Here is a 25,589-nt window from a genome sequence, read left to right on the forward strand (position 1 = left end):
CGGGCTGGTGGTGGCTCCATACTGGTGTGTGCAGGTGGTGGTGGCTCCATACTGGGGTATGCACGCTGGTGGTGGCTCCATACTGGTGTGTGCAGGCTGGTAGTGGCCCCATACTGGTGTGTGCGAGCTGGTGGTGGCTCCATACTGGTGTGTGCGGGCTGGTGGTGGCTCCATACTGGTGTGTGCAGGCTGGTGTTGGCTCCATACTGGTGTGTGCGGCCTGGTGGTAGCTCCATACTGGTGTGGGGTTCTCATGGCATGGGTTGGGTCCACTAATGCTCCTAAACACATCATTGACCCGTGCCCACTATGTTTCACTGCTTGGTGACCATTTGCTTTCCTTTATGGGCCTAATGTCTCCCCACATTGATGGGATATTCCAGCAGGATAATGCACCATGCCCTTGAGTCCAAGTTGTCCCGAACTAGTAGGAGGAACATTCTGGATAGCTCCTATGAATGTTGTAGCCTGCACGTTTACCTGACATGAACCTCAGCATTATGAGATGTGGTGGAAAGGTCCATTCACACCGGAGATCCTACAAATACCCCGGAGCTGTGGGGGCCATACAGACGGCTCAACCCTCCAGCCATCTTCTGTCCACTTGTGGAATTGATGCCTCATCAAGTAGCTGCACTTTGCTGAGCTAGAGGGGTCCAGCATGATATTACTGTCATGACTTTTAGCACATCAGTGTATCTATGGAGTGTATGTTGGTGGCGGTACCGATATATAGTAGCGCTATATAATATAGTCATCAAGGTAACTATGTGAATTGTTAGCTACCATCAGGCATGCACCACAATGTCTACATAATACCACACTATAATGGCACGGTTCTACACTGTATGGTCATAAACCATAGAGACAGGGAATAGGGGGCACGGCAGTATGGCGCGTCTGCTCTTCAGCTCAGTCCTCTCGTCCCTCTCTGTGCATAGTGCATGCTGTTTGCATTATTAATGGCGCCCATAATTAAAACATGAGGTTCTGGTAAATCCTTGGCCTTTCCTGAGTCAGTAACATCATCTGGAGCAGGAGCAGCACACAGCTGGTACCATCTCTTCGCCAACTTGTGCCGGCCAGGCTTGTTTTCATTGGCACAAGGCGGAAGCGAAAACATCATCTTGAGTTCTGCCAAGCAGCCAACTGGATTAAATGGCAATTACCCGGGTCAGCGAACAGCCATGTGTGGAAAGTCCGCAGCTGCCCTCAATGAGCCTGGAAATGAAGAAGTCGCAAACTTGGCGGCCAATTATCTTACACTGAACTGCAGATCTGACTTCATCTTGTGGTTTATAACTTCCTTCATCAGCCGAAGGTGCAAAACGGATGGCGGTCGTGTTTTACATCAACGAGTGAAGAGATGACATTGCTTGTATAGGATGACCCCCTCATCTTGCCCATTGGGTACGTAGATGACATTAGGGATCCCCCTAGAATACTGCAATACAGAAAAGATGCATGACCTCTGTGGATCGCCCCCCCCCCATACTGCTGCTATCACTCTACTGCCCCAATCATATGCCCCAGCCCAGAGGACAGTCTGTTGCGCCCTCTAGTGACCCAACTGTCATAAGTGTTTTTAGAGTATATAGAGTCGGGAGGACAAGCAGCTAGCAGGTGTGCGGAGACTTATAATGCTTTGTGGCTTTGCAGATTCTTTGGTGCTTCCCATTTAATGAAGCACGGTCCTCTCGCTAGTTCTGCTATTTACATGTTGATCCTAAGAAAAAAACGGAAATGTACGTAAATCTGATGGGAACAATGTGCTCCTCTCATTTAACCTCTGAGGCTTTGGAGTGGTCCGTGTCCTGTATAAGGAGCGTACCTGTATAATCCTACCATCAATATGTCCTTCGAACAGCACCCAGCACTGCGCATACACCTTATATCTGTGCTCACCAATAATACCGCCATCTAGTGCATGAATAGTAGTATCAGCATTACAGAACTCACATTATACTCCCACATGGCAGACAAATAACACAGTGCTTAAGAGAAATCTCCGATTTTCTGCTTCAACACACCCTGCCCGCCCCGTTTCAGGATTCCCAACCCCCCCAGATCACGTCGCCTCCAGGATTTATTCTTTAAATGATGAGTTTAACCACTTCAGGGCCAGAGGTTTATCACTTGATGTTCATTCTTTCATTCCCACTTTCCGAGAGTCATAATGCTTTTCATTTTCCCAGTGACATGGCCATGTGACGGCTTGTTTCTTGCAGGGCAAGTTGTATTATATAATGTACGGAAAAAACTTTAAAACATTCTTGTGTAGGAGAAATTTCAAAAATTGCCCCACTTTTGGTGGGTTTTGTTCTTACGGCGTTCATGGTTCAGTTTTGTTCTGTGGTCGGTAGGATTACAGTCAGACCAAAGTTATAAAGTTTTTTAAGTATTTTTCTATTTATAAAAAGTTAACATTTCCCTAAATAAAAAAATTGCTGTCCGTCACCGTATTCTGAGACCTGTAACCCTTTTATTGTGTCATCGACTGGGCTGTGTGGGGAATCGTTTTGATCACTTTTTATTCAAACTTCTGGGGAGCTGGAATCCCCCCCCCCCCCCCCCCCCCCCCACAAAAAAAGCAATTCTGACACGCCATCGCTTATTTTTTTATGGCCTTCACTATGTGGGATAAATATTATTATACTTTAATGGTTTCGACTTTTACATAGACAGCCATACCAAATATGTTTTGTTTTTTGTTTTTTTAGGTTTATTTAAAGGAAAAATAGCAAAAGTTGTTTTTACAACTTTTAATATTTTTTTTTAAGTTTTTAAAATTGTTGAAAAAACTTTAATACATTTTTCTTACACTTTTATTTAGTCTCACAGGGGCCATGAATTTGTGATCATTTGATTGGTTAAGGTTACTCATTCAGTGCATTAAAGGGGTTGTCCCGCGCCGAAACGGGTTTTTTTTTTTTTTACCCCCCCCCCGTTCGGCGCGAGACAACCCCGATGCAGGGGTTAAAAAAACAAACCGGGTAGTACTTACCCGAATCCCGGCGGTCCGGCGTCTTCATACTCACCTGCTGAAGATGGCCGCCGGGATCCTCTCTCTCTGTGGACCGCAGGGCTTCTGTGCGGTCCATTGCCGATTCCAGCCTCCTGATTGGCTGGAATCGGCACGTGACGGGGCGGAGCTACACGGAGCCGGCATTCTGCACGAGCGGCCCCATTGAAGACAGCAGAAGACCCGGACTGCGCAAGCGCGGCTAATTTGGCCATTAGAGGCCGAAAATTAGTCGGCACCATGGAGACGAGGACGCCAGCAACGGAGCAGGTAAGTATAAAACTTCTTATAACTTCTGTATGGCTCATATTTAATGCACGATGTACATTACAAAGTGCATTAATATGGCCATACAGAAGTGTATAGACCCACTTGCTGCCGCGGGACAACCCCTTTAAGTAACATCCACAGTGCAGGGAGAAAATGTGAACCCTTGAATTTAATGACCTTTAGGTCTACCTTTAGCAGCAATCATCTCCAGCAAATGTTTCTTATAGCTGGAAATGACTTAAATATTGCAGGTTATAGCAATTTTGGACGTTGTATCTATATATTGCAGCACTGGGAGCTTTCAGTAGGCTCCGAGCTGCCATGCCAGCCCATTAGCACCCCCTGATCGTGCTGACTGTTTGGACGCGCAGTTAGCTTTGACCACCACATCTAAACAGTTATCTGTCACGATCAGAGCCTACTCTGATCAAGGTATTTACTGGCGGCTGTCAAGAGCCCCTGATAGCTGCCAAGTATGAAGTGACCCAGCAGGACGTTTATAGTCTGAAGTCGTTAAGGAAGATCTCCATTGCATTATCCACTTTCCCGTATGGTGTAGATGTTCTCTTTACCTGCACCCTCTATAGTTACTGTTACAGTATGGTTTCTACATCACAGCAGCAATAAATGTGTGCCAAGCTCCTCCACGACCTCCGGCCTTGCAGCCAGAACTCCTGTGGGTCACAGGGCATTGTGGGAGGCCTCACGGATATTTCACTGCCTCTTTCTAAGGGCATTTTTTGAAACCTTCATGGCCACCAGTGGAAGAGTGATTGGGATAGCCCGGCCCCCATAAAGTGGATTATACTTCATATGTTCTTGACTGTCTACAGTTTATCCTCAGACCTGAGCGCCATTTTTGCAGCTTTTTGTCTATTCTTGGCCAACCGGAGGTTTGGTGAGTTGGTTACATGGTGGCTCACCCCAACCAGGAAGTGACAATGGTCTGCTGATTATCGCCCTCCCGGAGGATAGTATTTGGCTTTATAGGATTGTATGTGGCACCATCAGGTGGGTATTTGTCCTATACATCAAATACTGATACATTCACTCCTCTATTCTCCATCAGGCCCCAAAGAATCCTCTATTTATAATTGTTTTACATTTGCAAGGACAAAAGGTCCAAAATTCCTCCTCAATGATGTCCAAATCTTATTTGAAGCTACAAGAAACATTTGATGAGATGATTGATGCTTAGGGGGGGGGGGGGGGGGGATCTATAGGTAAAGATCTATAGGTACTCCCTGCACTGTGTATGGTACTCAATGCACTAAACTGCTAACATGAACGGTGCAGCATCTGTGAGTTATTAGATAGATTGATATCTAAGCCACAATTATAAACAAATACAATCAAACAACATTTAATTCAATGCATAAAGCCAGGGAATTCCAAAGGGGTCACTTCTTCTTGACACTGTGAATATAAATTATTGTGCTTAGTCAGCATTCGTATTCTTTTCGATATTCATGAACTCGAGTGAGACTGGGGTCCCTAACCACCAGAGACCAGGAATGGACTGGGTTCACTACTCACCAGAGACCAGGGATAGACTGGGATCAGTAATCACCAGAGACCAGGAATGGACTGGGTTCAGTAATCACCAGAGACCAGGAATGGACTGGGATCAGTAATCACCAGAGACCAGGGATAGACTGGGTTCACTACTCACCAGAGAGGTGGGAACAGATGAGAGTTACAAACCACAAGGAACAGACTGGGGTAACTAACCACCAGAGACAAGGAAAAGACTGAAGAAACTAAACAGCATAGACCAGGGATAGTCTAGGGAAACTAACCACCAGAGACCAGGGATAGACTGGGATCACTAACCACAAGAGACTAGGGATAGACGGGATTCATTAACCACCAGAGACCAGGGATAGTCTAGGGAAACTAACCACCAGAGACCAGGGATAGACTGGGATCACTAACCACAAGAGACTAGGGATAGACTGGTTTCACTAACCACCAGAGACCAGGGATATACTGGGTTCACTACCCAACAGATCAGGGAATGACTAGGGTAACAAACATGAAATAGACTGGGGTATCTAACCACCATAGACCAAGGATAGATTGGGGTCACTAACCACCTGGAACAGAATGAGGTAACAAACCATCAGAGACCAAGGATAGACTGAGTTCAATAAACACCAGAGACCAGGGATAGACTGGGATAACAAACCACCAGAGACCAGGGAAAGACTAGGGCAACAAGCCACAAGGAACAGACGGGGGTAACTAACCACCAGAGACCAGGGATAGATTGGGGTCACTAACCATCAGAGACCAATTTCAAGGTTTCACATTTTCTCGCTGCACTGTGTATGTTCACATGAACAGTACAGGATCTGTGTGATATTAGCTAGATTAATACCTAAGCCACAATTACAGACAAATACAATCAGACACCAATTAATGTAATGCAAAAATCCAGAGAATTCCAAAAGGGGTCACTTCTTCCTGCGAATGTGAATATAAATTGTTGGGCTCAGTCAGCATTGGTATTCTTTTCAACATCCATAAACTTAGGATAGACTGTGGTAACAAACATCTAGAGACCAGGGATAGCCTGGGGTAAAAAAACACCAAAAAACAGAGGTCACCTGTGTAACAAACCCCTAAAAGCCAGGAGGTAAATGCTGATCAAATGGGCAGAGGGAATGGAGGACAAAGCAGGAGATGCATGCAAGAAAATCTGAAAAATGGAGATAACCGCTTCAATTGCTCCATGAATGACCGGCTGTAGGAGACTCTTTACTAGGTGCCTTGGTGGCACTCACTGTCCGTGGACCCCGCTGCCCCTGTGGCAGGTCAATCCCCTCTTTTAGTCTCCCAGTACTATGGCATTGCTTCTTGCCTCTCTGATCTCATGTTGTCGCTTGTCACCTTGTGGGGGTGCTAGTTTCTTTTTCTCAGTTTCTCCTATTCCTCATCTAAGAAGGATGTGGTGAGGACCTCTGCTCCCTGTCAGATGCACATTACTACAACGACAGCAGCTCCACCATCGCAATGCGTGCACATAATCTTCTTTCCATCCTGGGTGTCCTCACCATCACAGGTAAGTGCACAGTACATACTACCTACTGTAAAGCCAAGATCGCTATGTGTGAGGTAGAGTGTGAGTGGTGGGGTGCAGTGTCCATACAGTCTACACACCCCTGATATAAGGTTTTTATCACGATAAACTCAGACAAAGCTGGATCATTTCAGACTTCCACCTCCATGTGGCCGCTAGCTGGACAATTACACTGAAAAACAAAAATAACAAGACGAAAATAATGTTGCATAAGTGTTCACACCCTCTTATATTTAGCAATGGGGTTGTGTTTAGGATTAAAGGGGTTCTGACATGAATAATTTTTTTATGCTTTAGCAGCCATTGTTCCCTGGTCTGCCTAATGGACCCAGGGAACCCATGGGTTAATGGCTGCTAAAGCATAAAAATCTTATACTTACCTGTTCTCCTGTTGTTGTTGACATCGGGGGGGGGTCATCTCCCGGCAGCATATTAGCACTTTCTGCTTAGGTTAAGCAGCCTGACTAGAGCCACCTGATTGGTGCACGCTGTGCAGTCACGTGGTGCCGAAGAGCCAATCAGGTGGCTCTAATCAGCAGCGCTGCTTAACCTAAGCAGAAAGTGCTAGTATGCCTCCCGGCAGGCAGTCTTCTTCCTTCAGCAGCCGCGCCGCTCCGGGATCGCGCGCATGCGCAGTGGAGAGGTGCCCTCTGACAGGAGTCAGGACGGGCCGCGTCTCCACTGCGCATGCGCAGCACTCCGGAGTTCAGCCAGGACGGACGGGCCGCCCACAGCAAGCACTGCTTGTGACGTGCTTGCTGTGGCGGTCCGTCCGTTGACCTCGGAAGTGCCTGACGGACGGACCAGAGCAGGAAGCGGTCTTTTTGACCGCTCCTGCTCTGCTTTAAAGGCACAGAAGAAGATGCCGGCTGGAGGGGACATGCCTGGCGATCGGGCCAGGCCAGGCAAGGTGAGTACAAATTTTTTTTTTTCATGTCAGAACCCCTTTAACCAAGTGTGATTGTTCTCTGTGACAGAAACCAAGTCATCTTGTAGATATGATACCTTTTAATTGCTACAGCAAGCTTTCAGGCCGTCTGTGGACCCTTCCTCAGGCTCCCATAGCAGACCTGAAAGCTCGCTGTAACATCATGTACTTTTGTTAGCCATTAAAAGGTATCACATCTACAAGATGACTTGGTTTCTCTTACGGAGAACAATCTTACTTTGCTCTACTGGTGACACCGGACCAAACCATTTTCTTCAGAATTAGCCAATGACATGTAAACTCCTGATAACTAGTAGTCAGCACTCGGCTGCCATTATTTACAGGGATTCGGATTTCCTCCATATAAGGTTCTAAGAGGATTTTCTTGACATTTTTTTTTAGTTGGTCCATAAAGATCTTACAGATCATCAAAGGGATCTGATTGTTGGAAGGTGTCAGTCAGGAGAAGGGGGCCAAAGCATGTCCAAGGCATTACATATACCATGGGACATAGGGAAGAAGTGGAGTAAATGTGGCCCTTCCATCAGTTTTTGGGGGACATCCAGTTCTTGGAAATGTCACAGTTCTGACAAATTTATGTCAGCAAAATCCTATCAGAAGATATGAATTTTGGTGTAAATCCGAATCCCTGTAAATAATGGCAGCGGAGTGCTGACTACTGTTTATCACGACTTTACATGTGATTGGCTAATTCTAAACAGAACCATATCCCCAAATAGAGGAGGGTGCGAACACTTAGGCCTAATGCACACGGGCGGATTTACATGCGGGGTCCGGAGTTCAGGATCCCGCAACATATACAGCCCATAGGATATGCTTTGAAAAATGCATTTCCATACCCACGAGCGGAAATCAACTGCGATATTTCAGTGCGGGCCTCACACAGGCTCACACGGCCGTGTCATCGCTGCCACGCTGGCTCTGTAACTCTCACGTAGGACTGTGCACCAGCCGGCACATCCACAGTGCAGAGTGAAGATGAACGACGGGTAAGCCGGAGGTCAATGCAGGGGCACAGGGTCGCATCCCGCTGCAAGAATCTCACAGTCGGAATCCCACCCGGCCGTCTGTACTCAGCCTTATGCAACCACATTATTTGAGTTCTATTATTTTCCTACTCTAAAATCCTTGTTTGCTTTTCTGCAGAATTCTACAGATGGAAGTGGAAATAATTCATCTTTGTTGATTTTTTTTAACATGACAAAAACATAGACTTTTCGTAGACTTTTTATATCCACTGCGGTTGGTAGATACACATGAGAAAGATAGATAGACAGATAGATGGATATGAGATAGATATGAGATAGATAGATAGATAGATAGATAGATAGATAGATAGATATGAAATAAATAGATAGCTATTAGATAGATATGAGATAGATAGATAGATATTAGATAGATATGAGAGAGATAGATAGATAGATAGATAGATAGATAGATAGATGGATGATAGGAGAGAGATTGATAGATATGAGATAGATAGATAGATAGATAGATAGATAGATAGATAGATAGATAGATAGATAGATAGATAGATAGATAGATATGAGATATATAGATAGATGATATGAGAGAGATAGATGGATAAATAGATAGATGATATGAGAGAGATAGATAGATATGAGATAGATAGATAGATAGATAGATAGATGATATGAGAGAGATTGATAGATAGAGAGATGATAGATAGATAGATAGATAGATAGATAGATAGATAGATAGATAGATAGATAGATATGAGATATTTACATAGATCATATGAGAGAGAGATAGATATGAGATAGATAGATAGATGATATGAGAGAGATTGATAGATAGAGAGATGATAGATAGATAGATAGATAGACAGATAGATAGATATGAGATATATAGATAGATCATATGAGAGAGAGATAGATATGAGATAGATAGATGATATGAGAGAGATAGATAGATGATATGAGATAGATAGATAGATAGATATGAGATAGATAGATAGATAGATAGATAGATAGATAGATAGATAGATAGATAGATAGATAGATAGATAGATAGATGATAGGAGAGAGATTGATAGATATGAGATAGATAGATAGATGATATGAGAGATAGATAGATATGAGATAGATAGATAGATGATATGAGAGAGATTGATAGATAGAGAGATGATAGATAGATAGATAGATAGATAGATAGATAGATAGATAGATATGAGATATATAGATAGATGATATGAGAGAGATAGATAGATATATAGATAGATAGGATAAATAGATGATATGAGAGAGATAGATAGATATGAGATAGATAGATGATATGAGAGAGATTGATAGATAGAGAGATGATAGATAGGTAGATAGATAGATAGATATGAGATATATACATAGATCATATGAGAGAGAGATAGATATGAGATAGATAGATGATATGAGAGAGATTGATAGATAGAGAGATGATAGATAGATAGATAGATAGACAGATAGATATGAGATATATAGATAGATGATATGAGAGAGAGAGATAGATATGAGATAGATAGATGATATGAGAGAGATAGATAGATGATATGAGATAGATAGATAGATAGATATGAGATAGATAGATAGATAGATAGATAGATAGATAGATAGATAGATAGATAGATAGATAGATAGATGATAGGAGAGAGATTGATAGATATGAGATAGATAGATAGATATGAGATATATAGATAGATGATATGAGAGATAGATAGATAGATAGATAGATAGATAGATAGATAGATATGAGATAGATAGATAGATAGATAGATAGATAGATAGATAGATATGAGATAGATAGATATGAGATAGATAGATAGATGATATGAGAGAGATTGATAGATAGAGAGATGATAGATAGATAGATAGATAGATAGATAGATATGAGATATATAGATAGATGATATGAGAGAGATAGATAGATATATAGATAGATAGGATAAATAGATGATATGAGATAGATAGATAGATAGATAGATAGATAGATAGATAGATAGGCGATAGATAGATAGATATTAGATAGATATGAGATAGATAGATAGATATGAGATAGATAGATAGATAGATATGAGATAGATAGATAGATATGAGATAGATAGATATTAGATAGATAGATATTAGATAGATAGATAGATGCCTTATTTTCTCCTCCCACGCTACATCCTGAGGAAACATGACACTACACTGCAGTAAGTGTAGCAGTCTACCATTGTGTGCGGTTGGGTGATGTGTGATCGTGGTATCTGGGGGGCTTGTCAGGATGTGGTCTCAGTTATATTGTTTTCCAGCTAGAGGTTTGAAGTGAAAATCTAGTAGTATTATTTGTACAGAGTCTACATATGTGAGACCCCACAGTGCGGCCCCCGTTGGAAGATCCTGACTCACAACACCCACATCCGCCAGCACTGTCCAACTTAGCAGGAACTACCAACGATTTAATGTGTATGAGGGTCTTGCTGCTCTCCCCCAACAACAAATGTCAGGGGAAAGAAGGATCGGACATTTTTGATTGGCAAGGAAGATAGGCTATAGCCAAAAGAGTCTGGAGGGGAACAGAGGGACCTCAAAGGGGACAGAGAGGTCTCAAGTGGGACAGAAAAGTCTGGGGAAGTACATAAGGGTCTGGAAAGGACAGACAGGTCTGGAGGGAGACAGAAGGGCCTGAAGGGGGATGTTTGCAGGTGAACAGAGGGGTCTCAAGTGGGACAGAGGAGTTTGGAAAGAACCGAGGGGTCTGGAGGAGAACAGAGGAGTCTGAGGGAGGGCAGATGAGTCTTCAGTGGGACAGAGGAGTGTGGAAAGGACCGAGGGGTCTGGAGGAAAACAGAGAGGTCTTGGGAAGGACAGAGGAGTCTGAAGGAGGGCAGAGGGGTCTTCAGTGGGACAGAGGAGTCTGGAAAAGATTGAGGGGTCTGGAGGAGGACAGAAGAGTCTGAAAGAGGGCAGAAGAGTGTTCAGTTGGACAGAGGAGTCTGGAAAGGACCGAGGGGTCTGGAGGAAGACAGAGAGGTCTTGGGAAGGACACAGGATTCTGAAGGAGGGCAGAGGTGTCTTCAGTGGAACAGAGGAGTCTGTAAAGGAGGGTAGAGTGGGACAGAGAGGTCTTGGGAAGGACAGTGGAGTCTGAAGGAGGGCAGAGGCGTCTTCAGTGGGACAGAGGAGTTTGGAAAAGATTGAGGGGTCTGGAGGAGGACAAGGAGGTCTTGGGAGGGTAGAGGAGTATGAAGGAGGACAGAGAGGGTCTTCAGTGGGACAGAGGAGTCTGGACATGACTGAGGGGTCTGGAGGAGAACATAGAGGTCTCGGGAAGGACAAACGAGTCTGAAGGAGGGCAGAGGGGTCTTCAGTAGGACAAAGCAGTCTAGAAAGGACCAAGGGGTCTGGAGGAGGACAAAGAGGTCTTGGGAAGGACTATCATTCTCTACCATATTCGACGCGTACTCTGTTTAGACTGGAAAAAGTATAGAACTTCTGGGTCCTATGATCATTGGGGGTTGAAAGAGTGTGCTTCCACAGTGGTGTTAGAGTCAGTTCAGGGTTTCCATCTTTCTGCTCTGTCTCTAGAGGACAGAGAATGAACCGAAACAGAAAAAAATTATGTGTTTTTTTGTCCTGCAGAAGACATCAGGGAAACTAACGAACAGAAGCAAACTGAATAGGGCTCCTTAACTGCCACCGTAAAAAGGTGTACGGGCGGTTGTTAAGGGGTTAAAAACGCTGATTGTGGTTAGTAAGGCAGAAATATGTACATGGCAACCTACCTTGTCTGGGGTCTTCAGATACAGTATGTTGTCATCAGGGACAGAATTAGTCAGAGGCTCATCGTGCACTTCAGAGAGCTTTTCACTTTTCAGTCTTGGTTTCTCCTCCGTTCCTGTTATTTTGCACCACAAGTTGTATTTTTTAATGGTACTATGTAATGTGCTACATAATGTACACTTTCTGAGTGGAGTGAAATGGGAAAAACACAAGTGCCTCTTTTTTGGGGGGCTGGGGGTTTAGGTTTTTACAGATTATACAGTGTGGCAAAAATGATATGAAACTTTATTTTTGCAACAATATTAGAATTATATCGTTTTTTTCATTGTGTTACTTTAAGAAATATCTTAAAAATTGGAATAAGATGACTTTCTGTCGCCATCTTCTGCCCACCATAACTTTTTTATTTTTCTTTCGATGTGACTGTGTGAAGACTTGTTTTCTGCAGGATGAGCTCTACTTTCTATTACCATCTTGGAGTATATACAACTTTTTTTTTTAATTGAAATTAAGTTGACCAAAATAGCGCAATTCTTCAATTTTAGCATTATGTGTTTTTCATTTTGCCCTTGTGTGGTATAATCACATGTTATTTTAGTAGATTGGATTTTTACAGACAGTGTGATACCAAATATGTTATTTTTTTGTTTTGATTTTTTTTAATTTCAAGAATGAAAAAGGTGTGTGTGTGGGGGGGGGAGGGGTCCTAGACTTGTAAGGTCCAATGTCTATGGGTAAAATAGAATTATCAAAACTGCGCAGGTGTCCCACACGCGTGATCCATGCCCATAGGGAATCATTGGACACCCGCAGCTAATTAAATACCTGCGGATGTCATTTTTCTCTGGCGTGCAGATCGCACGTGCGAGAAATCACCCGCAGCATGCTCTATTTCGTGCGGTTTTCCCACACAGATGGCTCCCAAGGCTTTCATTGAAGCCTATGGAAGCTGTCTGGTCCCTCTGCACACCCGCAGCTGTATGTGTGCTGTGCAGCGGGACCGCGGGAAAGCAGGAGTAACAAAAAAAATGTGCATGGCACATGTGCGCGTACATCTGCCGAGTTCATCTGCTGGTCTGAAGGAAGAAGATCCAGCTGCGACGGAGGGGAGACCCGCAGCGTCCGGACAGGCAAGTATAATCTGATTTCTTGGCCTCATGTCTGCGGGGCAGGAGGGACCCGGTGTGGGATTCTGCATGGGGAGTCTGTGTGGGCCCCAATTTCCCCGTGGACATGAGGCCTAATACTTTTTTTATCATTCAGAATGATAACTTTATTTCACTTACTTTTCTTTTCAGTATCATGAGGGTTTCGAACTTCTGGTAATTTGCTTACTTATGTAATACACTTAAATACATCAGGTACAGCATAATAGTTAGAAATACAAGCCTGACCTGGTGGCCTTCAGAAGGACCAAGGCTGCCAAGACACCCAAATTTCCCTTCACAGTGTCATTTAAAAGCCGCTGCCAGAATTGACAACAGCATCTAAATGGTTACCACTGATTGAGGTCCTTGCAGCAAAGTGTCAGCATGTAGGTCAAATGTGGTCAAGGGGTTAAAAGATCAGCCGCGATCTTCTAGGAAGTCCCAAAACACACTAATTCTCAGAACTTAATATAATGACTTCTCTCTTCTCTTCAACTCTTTTACATTGTGAGCAGCCGCACTTCCCTCTCATCTTAAGGGGGTTCTCCACTTTAGACAATCCCTATTTGTTAAAAGGGTCCCCTGCGAGGACTGGCTAGCAAATGTTAGTCAGGAAACAAGCAGAAAGCACTGGCTCAGGAGTAGCGACCCAGCCTGATAGTAAAAAGACATGATGTGACTGTCTGCATGCAGCCAAACCATGCTGCAAGCAGTGGCCAATGGCTACATAACTTATTGGCAAAATTGTGTGACAACTGAGTGCGGCATGTGGACATGGTTTGGCCATGTTTGACCAGCCACACCATGTGTTTCTACCCTTAAGCTGTTAATATGATTAATATGAATACAGCACCAGAACCAACCTCATATCATAAATACAGTACCAGAACTGAGTTCATTACATAAATACAGCACCAGAACCAAGCTCACAATGTAAATATAGTATCAGAAACAAGCTAATAAATACAGCTCAAAATCCAAGCTTGCTACATTAATACAGCATCAGAATGAAACTTGGTATATGACTACAGTACCATTACTTAGTTCTTAGCATGAATACAGCATCAGAACCAAGCTCATAACATAAATACAGCACCAGAACTAAGCTCAGTACATAAATACAGAACCAGAACCAAGCTCATAACATCAAGATAACATCAGAATAAGCTCAGTAGATAAATATAGCACAGTTCATTACATAAATGCAACGCTATGCGTTTCTACCCTTAAAGGGGTTGTCCCGCGCCGAAACGGGTTTGTTTTTTTTTTCAACAGCCCCCCTGTTCGGCGCGAGACAACCCCGATGCAGGGGTTAAACAAGAACACCGGACAGCGCTTACCTGAATCCCCGCGCTCCGGTGACTTCTTACTTACCTGCTGAAGATGGCCGCCGGGATCTTCCTCCTCGGTGGACCGCAGGGCTTCTGTGCGGTCCATTGCCGATTCCAGCCTCCTGATTGGCTGGAATCGGCACGTGACGGGGCGGAGCTACACAGAGCTACACGGAGCCCCATTGAGAAAAGAAGACCCGGACTGCGCAAGCGCGTCTAATTTGGCCATTAGACGCTGAAAATTAGACGGGCTCCATGAAGACGAGGACGCTAGCAATGGAACAGCTAAGTGAAAAATTCTTATAACTTCTGTATGGCTCATAATTAATGCACAATGTACATTACAAAGTGCATTAATATGGCCATACAGAAGTGTATAGACCCACTTTGTTTCACGGGACAACCCCTTTAACCTGTTAATCTGTTTAACATGAATACAGCACCAGGATCAACAGCATAACATAAATGCAGCACCCGAACTAAGCTCAGTGCATAAATACAGCACCACAACCAAGAGGAATCTGTGAAAGCTTCAGGAGCAGGAAAAGCAGTGTAAGTTTAGCCAGCCAGATGCTAACAATGCGGTAGCAGAGGGTCGGGGACGGGCGCAATACTACAGGTCATTCCTATGTGTGCTACACTATGCAATGCTTTAGTATTGCAGACAAAGTAATGACTTGTGGTGTGCCGTCCCCTCCCCACCGACTCTGCGTTGTTAGCATTAGGCTTACTATGCTTGCTCTGCTTCTGCTGCTCCTGCAGCTTTCACAGGATCCTCTGCAAGCTGCCAGCTCGGACAGAAGCAGGCACATTGGTAGGGAATAGGGACAACAGCCATGGGTTCAAGTTGGCCAGCTGTCCCGAAACATTTGCTCATGACCCCCTGCCCAGCCTACTCCTGGTCCCTTGACAATAACCATATCATTAAGTGTCCCTCTGCTAGAACCCCTAGCGATCAGCTGTTAGCTGTGGGGAAAACTGACAGGAAGTGTTCAATTTCCCTGCAGCCCTGACTGGGATCCCCCTAAATTAATTCTTTAGTGTACCTAAAGGTTGATCCAGGGATTATTCTGACTGCCATTATGGAGTCGGAAAGGAACATTTTCCCCTGAATGGACCAACTGGCTTCTGCTTCATTGGTTTTTTTTGCCTTGCTCTGGATCAACAAGGGGGTTGAAACAGGCTGAACTAGATGGACATTCACTTCATTCAGCCTAACATACTATGTTACTGTGTTATATCAAAGCCTTCACTCAAATAACCTAAGAGTGAAATGAACCTACTCCACCAGCTGCTCTAAATCATTAGTATACATATAGGTGCACTTGTAGTGGCCCAGAGTTAGTAGGGCCCCTCCATAATGCTATATGTTTGTCTTGTGTCACTGTCTTGTCAGCATCTTGACTGTGGTATGCATTTGGTTTGTGGAGATTGCATGGCTGCAGGACTGAATGGGTTAATATCTGGTATGTTCTGTCTTGTCTGGAAATGTATCTGTTTGTGTGTATAAAATGTTGTCACGTGATGCTGAGGGACAGAGGCCTTCAAGTTAGTGTGTGTGAGAGAGAGTGAAGGATATAAGTCTGAGCTGGTGAGCTTGGAGAGACACCCACACACCGGACAAGTTGGTCGGTGTGTGGATTAATGGAGCAGGCCAAGCGATGGCCTGAAGCTCAGCCTTGGCCTCTGAGCACCCAGGAGTCTCAGTACTACTATTGAGTGCTAGGAGAATGGAACCATTGCCGAACGAGCATGGAAAGAAGGAAGAGTGAGTGTTGACTGGTAGAGAGAGTTGCTGAGAGTAGAAATCACACAGATAACTTGGACTGTGGATTGCCCGTATGCCCTGAGAATCCTCCCTGTCACACCACTTTGGCTTGTTGTATCTGTACCAGAACTGTTTGCTGGAATTTTATGTTCAAGAGTTTACAGCAAACGGACATTACTGACCATTCCCGGTTTTGTCCATAAAATACTCTTCTGTGTGTGGACTACTTTATTTCAATGAGGGATCCGCACCAGGAGGTGGAATGGTCATGTCACGAGTGACAATTGGACTTAAGGTAACCACAAGTCACTTAAAGGGGTTGTCCCGCGCCGAAACGCGTTTTTTTTTTTTTCAACCCCCCCCCCCCCCCCTTTCGGCGCGAGACAACCCCGATGCAGGGGTTAAAAAACAACACCGGACAGCGTTTACCTTAATCCCCGCGCTCCGGTGACTTCTTACTTACCCGGTGAAGATGGCCGCCGGGATCTTCTACCTCCGTGGACCGCAGCTCTTCTGTGCGGTCCATTGCCGATTCCAGCCTCCTGATTGGCTGGAATCGGCACGTGACGGGGCGGAGCTACACCGAGCTACACCGAGCCCCATTGAGAAGAGAAGAAGACCCGGACTGCGCAAGCGCGTCTAATTTGGCCATTAGACGGCGAAAATTAGACGGCAACCATGGAGACGAGGACGCCAGCAACGGAACAGGTAAGTATATAACTTTTGATAACTTCTGTATGGCTCATAATTAATGCACAATGTACATTACAAAGTGCATTAATATGGCCATACAGAAGTGTATAGACCCACTTGCTGCCGCGGGACTACCCCTTTAAGGTTACAACCCTTTGATCTCCCCCACCAGTAAGATGAGATAGTAGAACTCCTTGACAAGAACTTTCTCTACTCTGCTGTCTCCTCGGCTGTGGGCCCATTCCTCAGACACTGCACACTTTATAACTGGAGGGATCAGGGGTCCCACATGGAGATTGTACTGCATAAAATGGACATCTAGTGTCACAGTACATTCACTACTCTTTACCAGATAGTCTACCGTATACTTCAGATGACAATCCTTATGTCCTTCTCCAGGTTACCTTGAAGCTCTCACCATTTCTGCTGCTCAACCACAAGTGATTGGATATGAAAATGACTCCATCGTACTGGCTGTGTCCTACGAAACCGACAGTAGGACAAACTGGCTGCAGATCAGATGGAATATCATCCATCCAAAACCTTTGCATCTGATCATCTGTACCATACGATCAGGGAACCTGTCTAACCATATAATGTTCCCAGAAAATGGATATGAAAGTCGGATGACTGTTGACCCAAAAAGTGGGTCACTGAAGGTTAAACACTTGAAGACGGAGGATGGTGGAACATACAATGTGTCTATTCTGGATACTCAACTGGAAAGGTGGACCCTGATCAATGTCACCGTCTTACGCAACACAACTGAGGGTAAGTCTAAGTCTATGTTTGTACCTAGAAACTATCCTTAAAGGGGTTGTCCAGTTGTAAACTACTGATGGCCTTCCCTCAGTAAAGGAAACCAATAGTAATTCAGCAGAAGTCTGACGCTCAGGACCCTCGCAGATCTGCTGTTCGCTAAGCGGGTGTGCTTGTGCACTGAGCTGATTTAGACAGGAAGCAGACAGCTCTGTTCTCACTACAGTGGCCAGGCTTGGTATTACAGGCAAAGGTCCCATTGATGTGGATGAGAACTTTGCCTGTAATACCAACCCTGGCCACTTCAGTGAGAACAGAGACACCTGTGTATGAGCAAACCAGTCTGGTAAACAGCTGTTCAGCAGAGGTCCTGGACACCAGGCCCCTGTTAATCTACTATTGATGGTCTATTCTAAGCATAAGCCATTGGTGGCTTTGAGCTGGATAACCCCTCTATGCTACCGGTAGGACATCATGACTCAGTGGTTAGCAGATGGGCTCTGGATTACAGGCTCACTATGCAGAGAGGGGATCTCATAGCATGGCTCAAACTGGGTCCTCCATTATAGGGCAGGAGTCTATAACTCAGGCTAGAAGGCCTTAAAAGGGGTTGTGCCAAGATATACAGTTATCCCCTAGTTGTCGAATAGCATATAACTATGGTCTGTAGGTGATGACTGCATGTATAGGAGCACAGGACCGAGTGCTTGTACATGGAGCAATGGCACCCCTGCATGTTCAAGACTTCTGTCACAAAGCACTTCCATTGCCTCTCATCTGTTCCTATTGCCACAAGGTGTCACCAACATGCTTCTGCTCCATCCTTAGTATCTGCCTGTGGGGCTCCCACGCTTCCACCCCCAGCCTTAAAGAGTCAACATGCATTCTCTAAATCATTCCTTCTCCAATCCCATTCCTGCACTTGCTATATTAGGACTTCATTCCCTAAGGTGGATGCCTAAGCAATTGGTCTCATAGCTGGTGAGATAAAGCACCAGTTCTGTGGACTCCTGGTTTTGACCCATGCCTGTTCTGACTATTCTGACTTCTCTGCTACGTTCTCTGACCTCAGCTATATATTTTGGACTTTGCTTGTTTGCTGCTTGCCCTGACCTACAACCTAGACCTCATTTACGTACCTGAGCTGCCAGTCCTGACTTCAGCATGTCTCTTCTCCATGCCCCTGTTCAGACCTGCAGGTACTGCGACTTGGCCCAATGCAGCATCAACACTACATAACCGGGACCACCGTATCTGTGTGTGCAACGGCTGGGAGATCACACTGCAAAGCCGGTATCCCACTTGAAGGGGTTAAATGTGAAAAACGCAGTTCCCCAGCTGCAGCCACCTCAGAAAGCCCAAAGCCAAACTGGTGTGTGGTGAGGTGAATCCATCATTCATGCAAGGACCTTCAAGACCCCCATTCTCCCAATTGGTTGGGATCCAAGAGATCAGCCCCCCCCCCCCCCCCCCCATTGATCATAAACGTATTGCCTATCCTGTAGATAGGGGGTACTTTATATTGTCAATCACCACTTGTTACATCAGCCTGAGAATTTGGCCATTTTAAAGCACCCTTAGATATGCTATAGAAAGGAAGTGGGACAACAAGGGCTGGGCCACTCTGTCTAAGGGCCCAATCCAGCTGCATGACATGAACTCTCTCTAAGGTACATGCACTTTTGGGACCATCTACCACTTCCTCCGACCAGATCATCTTACTAAGATCAGCTGGGGAAAAGAAAATGCTGGAAGAAGTCTCCAAAAAGCCCAGAACTTTAGCCCAGGACTCATAGGAAGCTCTCACCACTACTGAGGGCACACTAGAGGTGGAGACCATAAAAGGGAAGGACACACATTCCATCTATACGGGGGATGCCAGGAGGAGACCACAACTGTCCACGAAGATCAGCTCAAGAACATAAGATGATGGAAAAAACAATCTATCAGGAGAAAGCCTTGTGAATGGATAAATGTGTACCAATGGAACAACAGCAAGATGAAAAAATGAGTGTTAACTCACCTGGTGCTAGGTTGGATAACCCTGGTAAGGGAAAACCCATCTGCACCCCACGTCCCAGTATGCCTAATAATCAAATATCCTCGTCCACGATCCAATACTTAGGAGAGACGTCCGGAGTAGAAAGCTGCCCGATGAATCAGACGCTTTAGAGCTCAGTCACACAGGCGATTTTTTGAGCGATTTGTGTATACGCATGCGATCTGCGCATATATAGACCCAATGCTTCACAATAGGATCGGTCACATGTCCGTTCTTTATGCGGATGTGCGATAAATTATATGACACAACAATTCGCAGAACGCGGCTATCTGTGTTCTGCGCAAATCGGTCTTCTCTATATGCGCGCAATGGGGCTGGCAGCAGCAGCGCCCACCCTACTGAGAATATATACTAAAGATCATTCTCCTCTGCCACAGCTGTAACAGCTGTGGCAGAGAAGAACGATGTTCGCCCATTGAATTCAATGGAGCCGGCAATACAGCCGGCTCCATTGAAAGCAATGGGCTGCAGGCAAGCGCTGTATTAATTTTCGGGGAAGGGCTTAAAATATAAGCCCTTCCCTTAAAAACATCCTGAAAATGTGTAAAAATTTAAAAAAATGTATACTCACCTTTTTGCTGCAGCCGGAGTTCAGCCGCGTCTGGCCGGCAGTTATCCTAGCAGCGTTTATTTCAGCCGTGCCGCTGGCCTCGGTCACGTGATTTGCGGATGTGCATCAGTTATGCGATCCGCAAATTGTGCGAAAAAACGCCCGTGTGACTGAGCCCTTCAATAGGAATGTCACTGGAGAGAAAATATAAAACTCCGCGCTCTTGTGGAGTCGAGTGATCGTACCGATCAGAAAGACCACTGAACATATGGTTTTATTCTCGTTTTATTAATCCAAAATAAATCCTTAGCGATGCGTTTAGGCACAATATCGGGCCTTTTTCAAGCTTTAAAACAAATAACTGCGCACTCCACAAATATATATATATATACATACACATATCCATGTACTTACTCATTAGAGCTCGTAAACTCCGCCATGCATCACCGTCTGAAATCATCTGCGGGGTGGGGATTCCCTATGTATGAAGTGTGATATACGTGGTCCTTCTGTGGAACGCAGATGGTGTTCCAGTTTCTAAATGAACTTTATCGATCTGTGTCAATCTGACAGTCTTCATTCCTGTATACGATTTCAAACCGTAAACTGGGAATATTAGTAAAGTACACAAAGATTTCCCATCTGTATTTTACATAGCATAGCTTTAAAAACAGCGAGTGATCGAGGACAACGAGTATCATTAATAATGAAAAGTAAGGCAGGATGATGTCCTATATGTATAAAAAAGAAAATGCCATCAATTGGCCATCAAGATAATCAATAGCAAATTCATAAACGAATCAATTAACCATCACAATAATGAATACATATCAGTATAAAAATCTGTATAAAACTCATATAATACATTAAAATCCTATTGACATAAAAATATAATCAATATATATATAAACATCTATGTTTTTTAGCTATAAAATGACAATGTATAAATAAGGGATGGAGGTTTCTATATAATATTACATTTTTTCTAAAACCTCATTTAAACTGTTCAGTTATTGGGGTCTTCACACATAAGATCCAGAACATCCCCTTCCTTCGAAGATCAATCATGGATTTAGATGGCACTTGTTCGTGGAGTAACTCCTAATTCTTGATACTTACTGTTATGCTCCTCACCCCAGTGACGGGATACACTATGTTACTGAAGGTTGTTTATATTCAGTCTCTGCCTATTGATGAATGCTCTCAGCTTATTTTTAGTCCTACCGCCATATTTTTTTCCACATGGAGATTCTATTAGATATAGCACACCCTCCGTTTCACATGTGATTCATTGTCTTTTTTTAATCCATTACTTCTTCCTCATATACTAATTTTTGCCTCTTGTGCATCATGTAAGCTGCATTGTTCTTCCCACATTTGTAGGATCCAGGGGGCTAGACTTCCCAGAAAACATATTTCAAGTTTCTTTATATTCTTCTTTTTATTTTGTCTTGGATTAGAGGGGACTAATATATTCTGAAGGCTTCTATTTCTCCTGAAGATTAGTCTAGGATGTTCTTTCATTGTTTTTTTCTAGATAGGGATCTTTTTTTATAGACCAATTTCTATACAATATTTGTTTAATTTCAGTTTTATTATTGCTATACTTTGCGATGAATGGGAATTTTTTTTCATTGGGATTTTGCTTACTGAGGGCACAGTAAGCAAAATCTAGACGGGGTGCCAGGAGCAGACCACCACTGTCCACAACAATCAGCTGAAGTATAAAAGATTCTGGAAGACATCTCTAAGAAGCTCAGAACTTCTTCCTGGGACTTACACCACTACTGAGGGCACAGCGCAGAAGGCGACTATTAGAGAGACGGGCAAATGTGACATCTACATGGGGGTGCCTGGGAAAGACCATCAATGTCCACGAAGATCAGCTAAAGAATAAGAGATTCTGAAAGACGTCTCTAAGAAGCTCAGGTGGAGACCATTACGGAGAAGGACACACATTGCATCTATATGAAGGGTGCCAGGAGGAGACCACCGCTGTCCACGAAGATCTGCCCCAGAATATAAGATGCTGGAAGACGTCTGTAAGAAGCCCAAAAACTTATCCCAGGGACTACAGGAAGCTCTCACCAATACTTAGGTCACAGTGTAGAAGGCAACTATCAGAGAGAGGTTCACACATGACGTCTACATGGAGGCATTTGTAGGAAATCACCGCTGTCCTCATCAATCAACTGTAGAACAGAAGATGCTGGAAGATGTCTAGAAAATGCCATTCCAGGACTTACAGGAAGCTCTGAGCACTACTGAGGGCACAGTGCATGAGGTGACCAGTAGAGAGAGGGACAGATGGAGACATCTACACAGGGGCGACAGGAGCAGACCACCACTGTCCTCATAGATCATCTGAAGAATAAAAGATTCTGGAAGACATCTCTAAGTAGCTCAGAACTTCTTCCTGGGACTTACAAGAAGCTCTCCCCACTACTGAGGGCACAGTGCAAAAGGCGACTACTGGAGAGATTGACAAATGTGACATCTACATGGGGGTGCCTGGGAAAGACCAACACTACTGAGGGCACAGTGCAGGAAGTAACCATTAGAGAGAGGAGCAAACGTGATATCTACATGGGGGCACAAGGGAAAGACCACCACTGTTCACGAAGATCGGTCACAGAACACAAGAGGCTGTAATATGTCAGGAAGCTCTCGCCACCACTTAGGGCACAGTGCAGGAGGCGACCATTACAGAGAGGATCACATAGGACATCTACATGGGGGCTCCAGGAGGAGACCACTACCATCCAGGAAGAACATCAGAGGAAAGCTAAAGATTACCAATGAATACCTGGAACACAGCAAGGCTTCTGGAATAATGTGCTCTGGTCAGATGAGGTAGGGATAAGAGATACTTGGTCACAGGAACAGAAGACATGTGAGAATCGATGACAGCAACTCATCAGACGACACCTGCAGTGTAAAGCATGGTGGTAAAGATGTCCTAATTTTACATGACAATGACCTGAGTCTGCCTCAATCTTGTTGAGATGTGGAGGAGGGGGATATAAATTGTTCATGCATGACCCCCTCATAGCAGGTGAAAGCATCTCGTAGTCAATGTCAGAGACTTGCTGGAGGCTGCAACCACCAAAGGGGTAAAGCCAGGGGTAGGGTTGGGACATCGACACAAAAATATCGATAGTCGATAGTATCGACTATCACTGAACAAACTATCGATTATTGTAAAATATCGGTGGAAAACTATCAATATTTTGATATATCAACTTTTTTAAATGCAGTATAAAAACAAAACAGTATGAGCACAGGTCCAGAACAGAAACATCTTTACATTGAGGCGGGTATTTCATTCCGCACATGGCGGTCTGGGACCCCCGCTGTCGGCCACGGCTGCAGTTTCTCAGTCAGATAAAGTGACCTCAGTATAAAATATACTAAACAAGGACACATCCAGCTCTGCTACATCTGCTTATCCGCTCCACTTCCCTCTTTCTGCCATAATCCCCCATTGTCTATATTGCTCCGGTTACGTGCGCCGTGCGTTATATAACATCTGGCGGCTGCATCTGCTGGAATTAAAGGCCGTGTTATCCTACAGATTGTGTGAGCGACATTCTCCCCTCGACGCCGCGGACTATGCGGGCGATAAAGGTCACTGATCTGCGGGCAGATGACAAACCCATTATATGTAATTGCGGGGGGTTGTAGGATGGCTACCATCTGGGGAAGATCAATCAGGGGCTATAAGGAGGGGGATATTATTCTTGTACTGTATGGGGGGTCTTCTAGTACGACAACCTATTGCAATCCTTGTCACATTACTATGGGGGATATAGCAGTAATAGTGTACAGTATATCAGATCCCGGGTCAACATGAAGAGTGAAACTTACGGATTAGGGTCTTAGGATTTGGCAACACAAATTATATGCGCCAAAGTTAGCGGAGGTAGAAAATGAGCTGCGACGCAGATGCCGGAGCAGCAGGGGAGCCCAGCGGACTGCAGCGTTCTATTGTGTAGATGAAGGGGAACACTCTGGCTGCATTACGTAATCTCTCCGACGTGACGCTACAAAGCCGAGGTGTCCTCCTGACCAGAAGACGTCTGCGAGGATCTATCGTTGCTACTGCACCACCGTGAGCACACGGCACAGGAAGTCCAACGATAGCAGTAGAGAGCTGCGAGGGGCGAGTGAGCAGCGCAGGGCGGGGTTTGCATGATGAAAAGCATCCATACTGATGTCATCTGCAAATTAGCATACGGCGCAAAATGTTCCAAAGATGATTACATAAAAATAGAAAGGTACTTCAGCCAGCTTGGACAGCCGAAAACTGGTGGATCGGAGGGGTGGCAGAAGACTCCAGGTAATGTACCCCGCTGGTCCCAGACAAAATTGTGCCCTGAATCTGGAGGGTCACGTTAATATATTTCTCTCATCTGGCGGCATCTCTGGGCACAAACTGGAAATCTACGCCACTTACGAGCCGAAATCAGTTGTTGCTGGCAGTAAAGTCGTGTTAATGGCGATCTGAGAACGCAACCAGCTTCTAGCAATTGGCTTACAATTCTTCGTGGGGTGACTGTGACGTGAGTGACTACTGCCGCACTCCACCTGGTGGTTGCTTACCGCCATTACAATGTTTTGCAAGCCATAAAGCACTTGTAGAGACAACTGTAATAACGTAAAGGAGGAAGAAAAAGTACAAAAACTGTGAAATCCTGCGGAGTGGACATCAGTATCAGGCGTGTGACAATGCTGCGCAGCAGATTCTGGCACTTGGTGAGCAAAGGGCCCCGCAGGAATGGAGCTCTGGGGTATGAGGGCTGTAGAGCTGTCACCAGCACACATAGATCCATAGGACGTGTCCAGAGTTCCAGCTGACTACTTCATGCGAAAAGTCTCCGGGCTGGAGAGCGCTCAGTAGGGATCCTCTCAGTGAAGAATCAGATATAAACCTCCGTCACTTTTAATTCCCACCACCTATTGACCCATCACAGCTCTGTCACCAGCGAAACCTTCCACCTCAGCTAAGATGGTTCTCGGATCTCCAGTCGTCACCATGAACCCTCGTAAATATAATTGCTGTCAGAGACATTACCGCGGTTTACAGTTTAATAAACTTGCTGGACTTGTGTCGCCTCTCAGGGGTTCATTAAAAGATGAAAGCGCAGCGGGGATCCCTTTTTTACTTAAATTCATGTCATTTTGTGTAAAGAACAATT

The 25,589-nt window shown here is 44.7% G+C and overlaps 1 protein-coding gene across 1 annotated transcript in view; it reads left to right on the plus strand.

Moving 5' to 3' along the window:
- Positions 1 to 6,250: 6,250 nt before the first annotated feature.
- Positions 6,251 to 25,589, plus strand: part of LOC136573294 (uncharacterized) — a 44,694-nt gene continuing 25,355 nt past the window's right edge. The window contains exons 1-2 of the mRNA XM_066574595.1: positions 6,251 to 6,356; positions 17,420 to 17,791. Coding sequence (XP_066430692.1) covers positions 6,308 to 6,356; positions 17,420 to 17,791 — 421 coding nt within the window. The 5' untranslated portion in view covers positions 6,251 to 6,307. The remainder of the gene's footprint in view (positions 6,357 to 17,419; positions 17,792 to 25,589) is intronic.

This window comes from Eleutherodactylus coqui, chromosome 7 (assembly GCF_035609145.1).
Source record: "Eleutherodactylus coqui strain aEleCoq1 chromosome 7, aEleCoq1.hap1, whole genome shotgun sequence".
NCBI classification, from domain to species: domain Eukaryota; kingdom Metazoa; phylum Chordata; class Amphibia; order Anura; family Eleutherodactylidae; genus Eleutherodactylus; species Eleutherodactylus coqui.